This window comes from Charadrius vociferus, unplaced genomic scaffold (genome assembly GCF_000708025.1).
Source record: "Charadrius vociferus isolate BGI_N301 unplaced genomic scaffold, ASM70802v2 scaffold173, whole genome shotgun sequence".
Lineage (NCBI taxonomy): Eukaryota > Metazoa > Chordata > Aves > Charadriiformes > Charadriidae > Charadrius > Charadrius vociferus.
In genome coordinates this window covers 1,183,127-1,195,641 of record NW_009648369.1, presented here as the reverse complement: position 1 = coordinate 1,195,641, position 12,515 = coordinate 1,183,127, and the positions used below count along the sequence as shown (strand labels likewise).

At 40.8% G+C, this 12,515-nt stretch overlaps 1 protein-coding gene across 1 annotated transcript in view; it reads left to right on the top strand.

Moving 5' to 3' along the window:
• The window catches only part of MFSD2B (major facilitator superfamily domain containing 2B), a 39,229-nt gene that overhangs the window by 18,742 nt on the left and 7,972 nt on the right, over positions 1–12,515 (top strand). Inside the window, exons 7-11 of the mRNA XM_009885341.1 lie at positions 2,347–2,516; positions 7,976–8,066; positions 8,161–8,282; positions 10,612–10,695; positions 12,338–12,418. Of these exons, the coding sequence (XP_009883643.1) occupies positions 2,347–2,516; positions 7,976–8,066; positions 8,161–8,282; positions 10,612–10,695; positions 12,338–12,418 (548 nt within the window). The remainder of the gene's footprint in view (positions 1–2,346; positions 2,517–7,975; positions 8,067–8,160; positions 8,283–10,611; positions 10,696–12,337; positions 12,419–12,515) is intronic.

Genomic DNA, 12,515 nt, shown 5'->3' with positions numbered 1-12,515 from the left:
GTTTGGCGCCAAGTTTTCTTGTAATGGTTATGATTACGTGAGAATGTCTTCTTTTTTTTTTCCTCATTTTTTAAACAAGTGTCTTACTTAAACATTTTTGCCTCTCTTTGGATTTCATAGAGGAGAATTCTTGTTGATAGACTTTCTTGGATGCAATCAGTTTCTCAGGCATTTCTTCAACTGTTTAAAGAAAAACAGCTGTGTAATATGAAGTGTGCTTTTAAAAAAAGGTTGGGTTCAGAGGATCCATTACCCTCTACTGGAGACAAGCAGAACTGCTTGTTTTGTCTTGCTTCTCGCTATGAATGCAAGGTAGAAATACTGGATTCCAAACTTGCTTTAGTAGAAATCCTACTTACATTCTGGACAAAACATAACTCACTTCAAGGTGCGATCTGCTTTCTGAAAGATCAGCTTTCTTGGCTAAGGTGTAAAGTACTACATTGTAAATTCTGAGTGCACAAGACCTTTAAAATATGGCTGTGCCTCAGCTCTTGCTGCTTCTTAGAAATTAAGGTTTTATAACGGTTGTATTTCTATTGCCTCTAATGATGCTTCTAAGTTTTCTTCTACTCAGGTGCTTGGTAAAATGCAGATGTAGAGCCCTAGATAATGGTTATAAATGGGTAGGTGGTTTTTTGAATGAAAGGTGTGGCTCAGGTGCACTGCCTTTACACTGAGTAGTCAACAGTTTGGAAGCTCTGCAAGGCCCAACTGAGACTAGTTTGTGTCCAAACAGCTCAGATCAGGTTGAGGTTAGGATTTCCACCATCTGCCAGCATTTTTGTGTGTATGGACCGAACTGTACCATTGTTAGTAAGATTGGATGTTAAGTTTGGGGAAGAAGCAATTTTTTTAACTTTCCATTGGTTTAAATTTATGTTGCATGAAGCCTCTAATTTTCCATTCAGAAGCATTGTCTGTTTAGGAACATACAAGCAATAGTTTAAATGATCCCAGTCTCCTAGGGAGCCTCTTTCTCCTTTTCCTTACTTGATCTTCCATAGTTACATACAGCCCTCATTACTACACTGTGAACACCTCACAGTCTGTGTGCATTGCCGTCCCATTAGATGGAGAAGTACTTTTATTCCTTTACACAGATACACAAAAAGGCATGTGTCCAAGGTCACCTAGAAAGGCTGTTACAGTGCAGGGAACTTGAATAAACTGGAATGTGGGAGCTTTTGAAATGCCTGTCACTTCCCAGGGAGAGTACAATAACACCAGGACACAACCTGCTCTGGAAACGGCCCTTCAAATTTCCCCATGGTGCTTCTGAGAAAGGAACATGGGACCCCTGGAGCCACTGAGAGAGAATAAGTACAAATGATGTTTAGGTCAATGAGAAGAGCATTCCCTCATAAACAGGGAGTCTTGATCCCTGTTCCTAATCTGTTCATATATTCAACTCTATGTATCTTTATGGAAAATGCATAAATAGTCTCTGTAGCTAAGACAGGGATTCAGTTTATCTCCCTGCCATGGGGATGCTGGGTATGGCCATATTGCATGGAAACAGGAGTGGTAGGCTTGAAATCTCTCAGGGTGAGAAGGGTCTAGAACCCAGACTACCCACCACTCACCTGCGATGGATCTGTAACAACCAGCTGCCTTGTTGACTGATTTTGAGTACATGAAGCATGAACTGGATGCTTGCTTTCTCAAATGGAGACTTTAGTTGTTTTTTCAGATGATCCCTTGTTCTGGTGGTGCTTGGAGTGTTAGTGATCTGAGTCGTTCTCTGAGGCCGAGGTAGCTAGTTCTGCCTGACTGTGGCCTTAGGCAGTTAAGAACAGCATCTGCTGTTTCCAAGAACTTTGCAGCTGTATTATTTCCATCATAAGCCTGGCGTAAGTATCATTTTATTTTACAGTTGGAAAACCTAGAGGTCTGATCAGATAAGTGGCTTGAAAAATGGTTCACAAGTTACTGTCAAGCTTGAGATGAAAAGTCTGATGTTATGGTTCCTAGTCCCGCTTTGGAAAAATGGCATTCAACATTTAAACTGTGGTTCTGCTCTGGTTCTTGAGATGAAAGGTTTCTGTTATCCCCTTGTGGCTCTTAATCTCAGCCGTATCCATCCTGCGGCCTGTATAAAAGAGGCTCTTCCATGGAGGCTTCTAAAAGCTGATCAGAAAATAGATGACAAAACTCCCTTTCCTTGAAACTATTCTATTACTGACCTTCCAGTTCTGCTGTTCTTCATATTGCTTTTTCTGCTCCTTCCCTGTAAAAGAAAATGGTTTGGTGAGGTTTCTTCTCATTGAGACAAATGGGCAAGCTTGCAGACAGTGGAGGAATTGAGCTCTCATCCTCAGTGCACCTTTGTGCTTCCTTCTTTAGGAATGACCATGGAAGTGCTTGGGACCCTGATTGGAGCTGCACTACAGGGACAGATTGTGGCCAGTGCTCATGTCTCTCATCACTGCACTGTGAATCCCACAGTAAACACGACTGAGTCCTGGCATGACACTCCCAGCTTTCCAGACCCCTCAGATCCCCTGTCTCATCAAGTAAGTGTCTGTGGGAGCACACTAAAATTTCTTAGGAAGAGGGGTGGGGGTGTTTCTGTAATACCATATCATATCATCCAGCCAGATGAGCATGAACATGATTTCCTTGAAATCAGTAATGCTAGAGCTGAGAAAACGACCTTGTTGCAAACAAGGCTTCCCATCTATTGTCTTTGCAACCATTTCTCAGCATGACAGCAGAATTACACTGAGGAGCTTTGCTGAAAATGCCAAACTGTAAAGTATCTAGGCGGCATATGGCGATCCTTTGTTTTCACTAGGGGCTGATTTACAGTTTAAAATAGAATCTTAGTAAGAAAAGTTTACTTTACCCCACTGGAAATACTGCATCCAGTTCTGGGGTCCTCAGCACAGGAAAGACATAGACCTGTTAGACTGGGACCAGAGGAGGGCTGCAAAAACGATCAGAGGGTTGGAATACCTCTCCTGTGAAGAACGACAGAGAGAGTTGTATTTGTTCAGCCTGGAGAAAAGAAGTCTCTGGGGAGATCTTATTGCCAAACTGTGTGGAGCAGTCAACATGCTGGAGGGAAGGGATGCCATCCAGAAGGACCTGGACAGGCTGGAGAGGTGGGCCTGTGCCAACCTCATGAAGTTTAACAAGGCCAAGTGCAAGGTCCTGCATGTGGATTGGGGCAATCCCATGCACAGATACAGGTGGGGCAGAGAATAGATTGAGAGCAGCCCTGAGGAGAAGGACTTGGGGGTGTTCGCTGATGGGAAGTTCAACATGACCCAGCAATGTGTGCTCACAGCCCAGAAAGCCAACTGTATTGTGGGCTGCATCAAAAGAAGCGTGGCCAGCACGTTGAGGGAGGTGCTTCTGCCCCTCTACTCCACTCTCGTGAGACCCTACCTGGAGTACTGCATCCATCTCTGGGGCCCCCAACATAGAAAAGACATGGACCTGTATAAGGCTGACAGAGTTGGGATTGTTCCGTCCGGAGAAGAGAAGACTCCAGGGAGACCTTATAGCAGCTTCCCAGTATCTGAAGGGCACCTACAAGAAAGCTGGGGAGGGACTTTTACAAGGGCATATAGTGATGGGATGAAGGGTAATGGCTTCAAACTGGAAGAGGGTAGATTTAGAATAAATATTAGAAAGAAATTTTTCACTCTGAGGGTAGTGAGGCACTGGAAGAAGTTGCCCAGGGAAGTTGTGGATGCCCCATCCCTGGAAGTGTTCAAGGCCAAGCTGGAAGGGGCTTTGAGCGATGTGGTCTAGTGAGAGGTGTCCCTGCCCATGGCAGGGGGGTTGGAACTTGATGATCTTCAAGGTCCCTTCCAACCTAAACCATTTTATGATTTTATGATTGTAACTGAAAGAGGGTAGATTTAGTTTAGATACAAGGAAGGCATTTTCTTACGATGAGGGTGATGAGACACTGGAACTGGTTGCCCAGAGAGGTGGTAGATTTCACGTCCCTGGAAGGTCAGGTTGGATGGGTCTCTGAGCCACCTGATCTAGTGAAGGATTTCACTGCCCATGGCAGGGGGTTGGAACTAGATGAACTTTAAAGGTCCCACCCAACCCAAATAATTCTATGATTCTATGAAAAAATGCAGGATCTTTCAGTTCAGCATCATTGCTTTTCAAAGTAGTTATCACTAGGGATCTCCTGCAAAGGTTAATGGCTGTTATGTGAATGAAACTGTCAGTCCTAGTTGGAATCTGTATTCTTGTGAAGGTACAAAGCACTGTTAAAAGTAAATGGTTGGTAACAGGCAATTAGTGGGTGCAGGGCTCAGTGGTTAACATGCGGAGCGAACCTAGAGATCCATGCTTGTTCATTTCATTTTCCACTGCAGATTTTTCCTGTAGTCCTGCACAAGTAATTTAATCTCTTCATTCTTCAGTTTGCTATTTTTTTTTGAGAAACAGAGAAGGAAAGGAATCCAGGAAAAGAATCTGAAAGGAAATCCTAAAACCTGATCCACACCTCAGTGAACACAATTTGATAGTCTTCCATTGTTTCCAGTGGTCTTGAAACAGGCCCTGAATCAAACAATTACCTTGTGTAGCATTATTTCTGTCAGTTGTGATATCAGCAGTTTTTCGGTTCCATTTTACCGATTTTTAGATTCAAGTCTTCCTTTTTATATTTTCATCTATTTCTGTGTCAGTGTGTGTACTAACTGATACATAAAATTCCCCATGAAGAAGATTCCTTGACCTGAGTCCAGTCTCAGGTGCTTGGTGCAAATCAGGATGTACGTATTCATGCTCTCCTTTTTGTAATTGAATAGCTCCTATTACCACTCTTCAGCAGCAGTAAAATAACAAGCTAAAGATGTGTTTTTATGCACGCTTTAAATTTGCATACCCTTGCACCAGCACTGGTAGCCCAGGAAGGGGACCAAGCCTTGCCTCCCCCGACTCCCAAACACTGTTCTCTGCCTCTGTACTACCTGATGCTTTTTTTTTTTGGCACAGGCCATTGTAAGGCTTCTCAGAGAGTTGATCTGGGAAACTGCCTGGGAAGAGCTGGCCTGCTTCTGTAAGTGGCCATGCCATTTAATAGCTGATTAAAGTATTTTTGAACCTGCTTGTTAGGTAACTTCCAGTGTATATTTTAACAAGACACAGAACATCATCCTGTCTTCCTTTTTTAGCTTCTAGGACAATGGCTTGATGTAGATAACTACTGTGCTATTACAGCTCTGTGAATTGTCAAGAGGAGTAGCTTGAAAAGTTGTGGAGAAAGCAGAATTTCATTGCACAGCAAATTCCCTGTCTGAATCTGCTTTATGCCATAATCACCATCTTCCACTTTCAAATCTCTTGCATGTCTTTCAAGGAAAAAAAATATACATCATCTTGATTTATTTCCTTTCTGTCTAACCACATGTGCTTTCCTGTCCTTTTTGATGTAGGAGGGAGATGGAGAAAGAAGCTTCACAATGAGTTGAATGTCAAGTAGTTTTTTGAAAAAGTAGCAAAGATATATATAGCCTAAAGTAGCCAGAGTTTGTAGACAGAAGTAATCTCTTTCATTAAACTAGCTACTAACACTGGGAAACAGTGGAAAAGCTTTTAGACACACAAACATTTTTCAGATCTGAAGAAGTCGCAGAGTGACTAGAAACTTGTCTTTTTTTTTTTCCAACTATATGGGTTGCTTTAATTAGGAATGTTACCTTCCTCATTTCCCTTCCTTATTTACAAGCAGCCTTGTGTTCATTTTTTGTGAGGATTTCCTGTTTATTTGTTTTGATCTTTGGGGTTTTTTTTCTTCTTCCACTGTTTTGTGTGTCACCTTCTCAGGTTTTGTAGATGAGTAGTATCCCATGGTTGATAACAGTCTGGATTATGGTGTCCACATTTTTTCCATGGGTAAGGTTCTGTTCACTCCTTGTTCTTTCCTGCTCTTTTTTTCCAAAGAGCCCTCAGGCCTGGGCAGAGGCCATAGTCTGAATGAACTGCTCTTGCAACCCACCTCATTCCCTGCAACCCTGTTTTGTGAGGACGAAAATTTTTCGCCTTTCACAAAACCTGGCATCAATTTGGTTGGATTATGGGAGCGTGCATGGCCACCGAGCCTTGGGGGGAGCTGCTTGCATCGTGTGACAGGACACTTGCCTTTTGTTCACACCATGCACAACAGAAAGTGCACCTAACTGCATGATCAACAGGAAATGTTGGATCTTGAATTTTGGTTGTGTGACTGATGGACGTTGAGTGATAAGTTGAGGCAGGATTAGGGTCTACAAACCTGAAGTACCTCCATCAGTCTAAAAAAATGTTTAGAAGAGTGAATCTCGACTATTTCTCTTAGTGCCATTCAGGAGTATGGCCCTGACCCTTTTTGTCACAAGGACTAATTCTTGGCTGCCCAAGAGCATACCTAGTTTAAAAAAGACCCAGTGAATGACTGATACTATTTTGCTCGTTATTAAAGAAAGGAAGTGGAAGAAACGGTTATTTCTAAGCTCTCCTGAAGTTGTTACTGTAAGCTTAGGAGTGGATCTTTCCTGCTGGAAACCAACCATGGATATTGATATAGCTTGTAGATGGGCGAACAAGTTTTGTTTAGGGTCAGAGAATATTATTTGGCCTACCATGAATATGCCTGATAGTTTAAGCTCAAATTGCGCTTAATTATGAGCTGTGAAAAAGGCATTTAATTGATTGCTTCAAGCAAACTGACAAATAAATAGACACGAAATGTAAACTTCAAAATGGAGTCCTGTTACTATCCTTTTTTTTTCAGCCCCTTCTCTCCTGGCTAGGGTGCTTTTGAGTCTGAAATTACTTCATTGAAGTGAATTCAAGTATCTACAACACTGCATTCTGTAGTCTGTGCAAGCCATAAACAATAGTATAAAAGTACTCTGACTTAATTTATAGCTCTGATATAAAAACCCCCAAACCGTTATCCCAAATAAAGAATAGTCCTGCATTCCTTTATTTCAACATGTCCTCTTCTGAAATGTAAATATCTTAACAACAGCTGTTGTCTTGAAGATTATGCTTACATGGTTCATCTGACTACCTTTGCGTTTATACTAAGTGACTTCATATTTGGGAGTACATTCTTGTAATTGCATGCCTATTTACCAACTGCTACCTAGATTTATAATTCCATTTTCAACATATTACTGATAATTTGGAATTCAGTTTTCTTATCAAACAATCATTGTGTCACAAAGCTCTATAACCAGCACTTATTTTATATTTGATAACACAGTATAAAATAAATTATTACAGAATACTAAAGCAAAATATTTTTTTAAAACTTTGTTCAAGAGTCAGTGTAATCAGAGCTGGAAACAATAAATGTGATCTAACGGTGTGGGGGATATCCTCAGAGGCTTTGTTCCCCTGGCTAATAGGAAGCAAAGATTTCTGAATTTGTAAATGGGAAAAAAAGCATGCAAGCTGCCATATTCTCAAAACATTGACGTGAAAGTGTGATTTCTAAAATTCATTAAAGCCTAAAGGAAGTTTTTATTATCATTATGTGTAAATGCAGTAACTGTAGTAATCATGTTTACATCAGTACTGAGGCCTTTCCTACTCAGCATGAACATACAGATTGCAGTTTGTGTTACTAGATCAACTGGGTTTACTAAAAATCAGAATCGCTCTATGGATGTTGCATGTTTTTGATAGATGACTGTGTATGTCTATAGCTAGTGTCAAGATAAGCAAATTATTAAAATATTCAGGTTGCCAACACAGTAGCCCTTTTGTTCACAGCTCCTTTTTTTGCAAGAAATATATACTTACGTGCCCTGGATTTATCCTAAAGTAGGTGTTGTTTATAAATGAACTGCAGAAGTGAACATTTCTCAGAAAGGTAGAAGACAGAGGGTTGGCTGTATGTAGACGGGCATTTCTTCATTTGCAGATGACTCACCAGAAAGAGACTGAAATTTTCATAATGACTTGTCATTTTCCTATCACTATTTCAAATATGTCTTTTTTCTTTCCAAAGGCAAAAGTTTATATGATTGCAGCAGGGGTCATAGGAGGTGTGTATCTTCTTGGAATTGTCATTCTTTTTCTCGGAGTAAAGGAAAAAGATGGTAAGATATATTTAAGTATGCCTAGATTTAATAATAATTATTTCACATTCATCTCTGAAAAAGATTGTTATTTTATGTATTCTGCTCCTCTTAGATCCTTATGCCTTAAATTCAGACAGAGCAATTCCTTTCTGTAAGGGGCTTGGACTCACCATGAAGCATGGTCCATATGTGAAGCTTACAGCTTCATTTCTTCTCATCTCGACAGCAGTTCAGGTAACTTCAGACTCTCTAAGTCTGTGCGTTGGCCTCATTCCAGTCCCAGCATGGGAGAGTCTGTGGCAGCTAAAATGCAAATAACCTTTGGCTGGTGACTGGAGGTGGTGATCTAGGGGGTGGTGCCTTCCCCTACAAATCAGTAGGGAACCAAAGCCATTTTTTGGTGCCTGGGGGCCTGTGTGGCTGGAGATGGTTCTTTCAAATGAGAAGCAAAGCCAAAGTCCTGACCATTTAAAGATTACTTCTTTTTTTTTTTTTTTTTTCTTTTTTCATAAAAGGTGAGGAACTAGTCCTAGTGACCCAGATTAGGTCATTATATGTTATCCACCTACAGTCTCCTGTGGTTTCAGTTGCTTAGAGAATGCTTTTTCTCTTCTCTCTGTTCTTCTGAAATTGTGTGTGCTGCTTCAAACCATTGCCCCTTTCCTTTGCATAGGTGGCTGTTCTCAGATAGTGGCTGAACTGGTTCTTATGGATTCTTTTGTGGTGGAAGGCGTTAGGTCAGAGTAAGATGATGTTCAGAGGCAGGAGGTCTTACCTATCTCAGAGCTAGATAGAGCTAATTTTCAAATGAGGACCTGCAGTTTAATGTGGCTCTTGCAAAAAGATGCAATACGTCCTCCTATAGAGAGTAGGTGTAGAAAAGCTCAGTAAGAAACCCTTACTCCCCGTAGTCCAGCAGTCTTTTTAAAGTTTGATTTTTGAACTATGTTCAACTCGGTAACTATGTTACTTTAATGTGAATCTGTACCTATCTATTGAAGTTGGCTTTATTTTGAAAAGCGAATAATATTCACATTTTTGTCAACAGACTCTTAGTCACATGAGCCACTGATCAAGTCAATATCAAGACAGAGAGCAAGAACAGGGCATGTAAGAGAGTAGCGCTGTGTTGACCAGCAGTTTTGATGAACTCGTAAGTTCTTTGGAAGGGCTGCTTAAAAGTCTGTTTGCCAAAGAAGCACTGAAGTTTCCTGTTGGCCTGGATTTGGGCACAGTTAGTAGACTGTTCTTTACAGCATCTATCAGTCCTTGCTGGAAGGTCCAAGAAACAATAGCAGAAGCATTTCTGCTTACATCTGGGAACTTCAGGCACTGTTAGCAACAGCAGAGACAGGGAGAAGATAGAAAGATGAAAGGTCCTTTATGGTCCAGACCTTCCAGCATCCCTTCAGCCAGTAAGGATCCAGCACACATCTGGTTGCTGGCAACCAACTACTTGCTGACAACACCCAGAGAGGAAAAGATCTGTCAGTCCATATCGCTTTACTTTTCTATTTGTACAGACTGAAGGGAAGGTATGAGGGGAGGCAGAAGCTGGAAACTGTGTTGATCCAGTTCAGCCAGCATATGAGTAACCCTTGCTATTGTTATTCAAGGGAAGGACACTGACTTTGTGGAATTTAGTGAGTGGATTACTGATGAGCAAAGGAATAGGCAAATAAAGATGCATTGGCCATAATCCCAGAGCGTGATATTCTGCATCTAAAATGAAGGCAGTGTAAACAGGGACACAAGCTAGGGAAGGCTTTGGTGGCAAAGGAGAAAGGATGTAACTTTTATCCTAATTTGTGTACAGGCGATCGGAAACTTGTAATCTACAAGAGCACAAAGGAGCAAGAGTTGATCATACTGCTGTGGCATGAGTATTAAATCCTCCTGTCATTCCACTTCTGCAGAATTGCTGGAGCTGGGCCTGAACCATATTCTGGTGTTCAGAACCCCCTTGAGTTCTGCAAAAGCATGGTGGCAATGGCTTCATCTGTCATTATAACACACCACAGCTAGATCCTTCCATCCAGTGAGTGCGCAGACTTACGGAGATGTTTGACCCAAAGCTACCCTCCAGAGCCAAGGATGTATACAAAACCAGTAGTTAGCTGCTTTATTAGAGGAAGGTGGCATGAGTGTAATTACATCTGAAGAGTAACTTGTTTTGGAGTCAGAGCCTCTGAAAGGGCAGTTTGTTGCAGTAATCTGCAGCTATGGCTGTGACAACAACACAAGGAAATTGCAACATAGGGAATAAAGCCTTTAGACAGAATCCTCTTATAAGGCGGTTCCTGTTTTGGTCATTTTTATGCTGTATTAGGTGCAAAGTCTACCTTTTGCTTGCCCCAGTGTTATTGGTGTGTTACTCCTGTGATAGCAGGAGATTTATTGCTTCTTAAAATTTTTGCAAATGAGGGAAGAATGAGACTCCCAAATCCTACGTTTAACAAATCAATCATAAACTATGTTTAGCTAGTATGGAGCGTGACATCATTTTTATCTTTTTATTTTTCCTTTCTTTTTTGTTTGTCACCAAATGTCTTCAATTCAACAGCTGGAGCAGAGCAACTTTGTCCTGTTCTGCACTCATGCTGCTGATCTTCGCAATCACTTCCAGTATTTGGTGGTGACCATCTTGGTGAGTTGTACTTCTCTCCCATCTTTTTATTTGATAGCTGGTTCTCACTGTTTTTTCACACAAAATAACAGATGACAAGAACAGATTTTTTGGACAGAGCTCTTAAGAAGATACACTATCTTTTTCTTTGCCTGTTTGAAATAAAGCTGGTGTTGTCTACTGTATTAAAAAATTAATGCTCTGGAGCTTTTAATTAATTCCTTGTTGCTTTTACCTGTCAGTCATGTCCTGCTCCTATAAAAGACAAAAGCCGTTGCCAGAAAGGAGTTCTGGAATTTTAGCTCCCTTTTCCCTTTCCCCAGTCTGATATACGGAAAATTAAATGACTTTAATTTGTGTATTCATACACATGAGCTTTCTGGGCTAGGCAGCTTGCAAGGATAAATATTTAAAATATCCAGAGATGCGAAGATTCCTCTGTGGAGCAATTGGCAATGTGATAAAAAGATCCTTTTACAGAACCTTTTTTCTTGACATGCAGAGGTAGAATTCTGCTTGCTTAGGTGATACTTATAACCCAGTCACTCACTGTTCTTGTATTGCATGATTTACTTTATGATTACAAGTAGTATTAGTTGAAAACTGCCATTTTCATCCTTCTGACCAAAGTCCTTTAAACACAAGTAGAACATTTAATGTTGCATAATTAACGGGATGTGCATGTACTGCACTTCTGAAATATTTTGCAGAGAATTTGTCTACCATATAGAATACTGCAGCAGTCATTTTCAGGGAAGCTGTTGCATGACTTCTCACCCATTTAACGCAAAGACTTTGTGGAACCATCTGAGGGGTTTCCACTTCTTGGTCACAGCTTCCCACCCTTTCTACCCCTTTTTGATTCTTCCTTTCCCACACTTTAAGACAGATGTTTTCCAAGGATTAAAACCAAAATGTTTTCCCAAAAGGGAATGACTGCTGGATGTCTTAAGGCTCTGCGAGTAATGGACACCAAGAAGAGAGACAGAGACAGTAAAGTCAGTAAAGAGCACAATATAACTGTAACAATGAGATGACATTTGAATTTAGGTCAGTTGTAAGACTGTCATTAGCAGCAGTGCTTCAGTGTATTGGTACTATGTTGTATGTGGTCATTGCTGCTACCAAGTGAGTATTACAGTATATGACATGGAAATATTGACTGTAAGCGACTATTTCTCTTACAGGTTCCTCCTGAGAATAAACGTCTAGTATGGGATATGTAGTCTAACTATATCTTAAGATAAGTGTATCTTGTGCTTCATCTTTCTTCCTGTATGATGAAGTAGAGCTTAATTCACTTATCATTTGCCAGGTTTGGATTATGAGGCAAAAGGCATTAGCACAAAGTATGACTCTTTACAATATGTCTGAACTTTAATGACTGTCAAGTATAGCTTTAACTGCCGTGACTTACATTAGGAAAAGGAAATTTTAAGATACTGCCTTCTGAGGAAAACCCTCTCATGAGTAGCTTTTGTTCATGATACCTAATAGTGAATAAAAAAAAATATCGCTCAAAGCACGAGGAGAAATAGGAATCTGCAAGTTCATCTTCCTTTCAGACCTTAATGTACTAGACAAAAAGACGTCTGCGAGCTCTTCAGCTGACAAAGACAGTGGCAGTAAGCACAGTACAGATATGTTTTTTTGTCAATTGTAGGTATCAGCAGCTGTGAGCATTCCTTTCTGGCAGAAGTTTCTGCAGCGATTTGGCAAGAAGTGTGCAGCATGTGGGATTTCGGTAAGCAAAACCTTGGAGAAAAAAATCTGCTTGTGCTCACTTGATTTGACAACTGGAGCCACTTTAGGAGTTCTTTCAAGTGCTTATAACCTCAAGC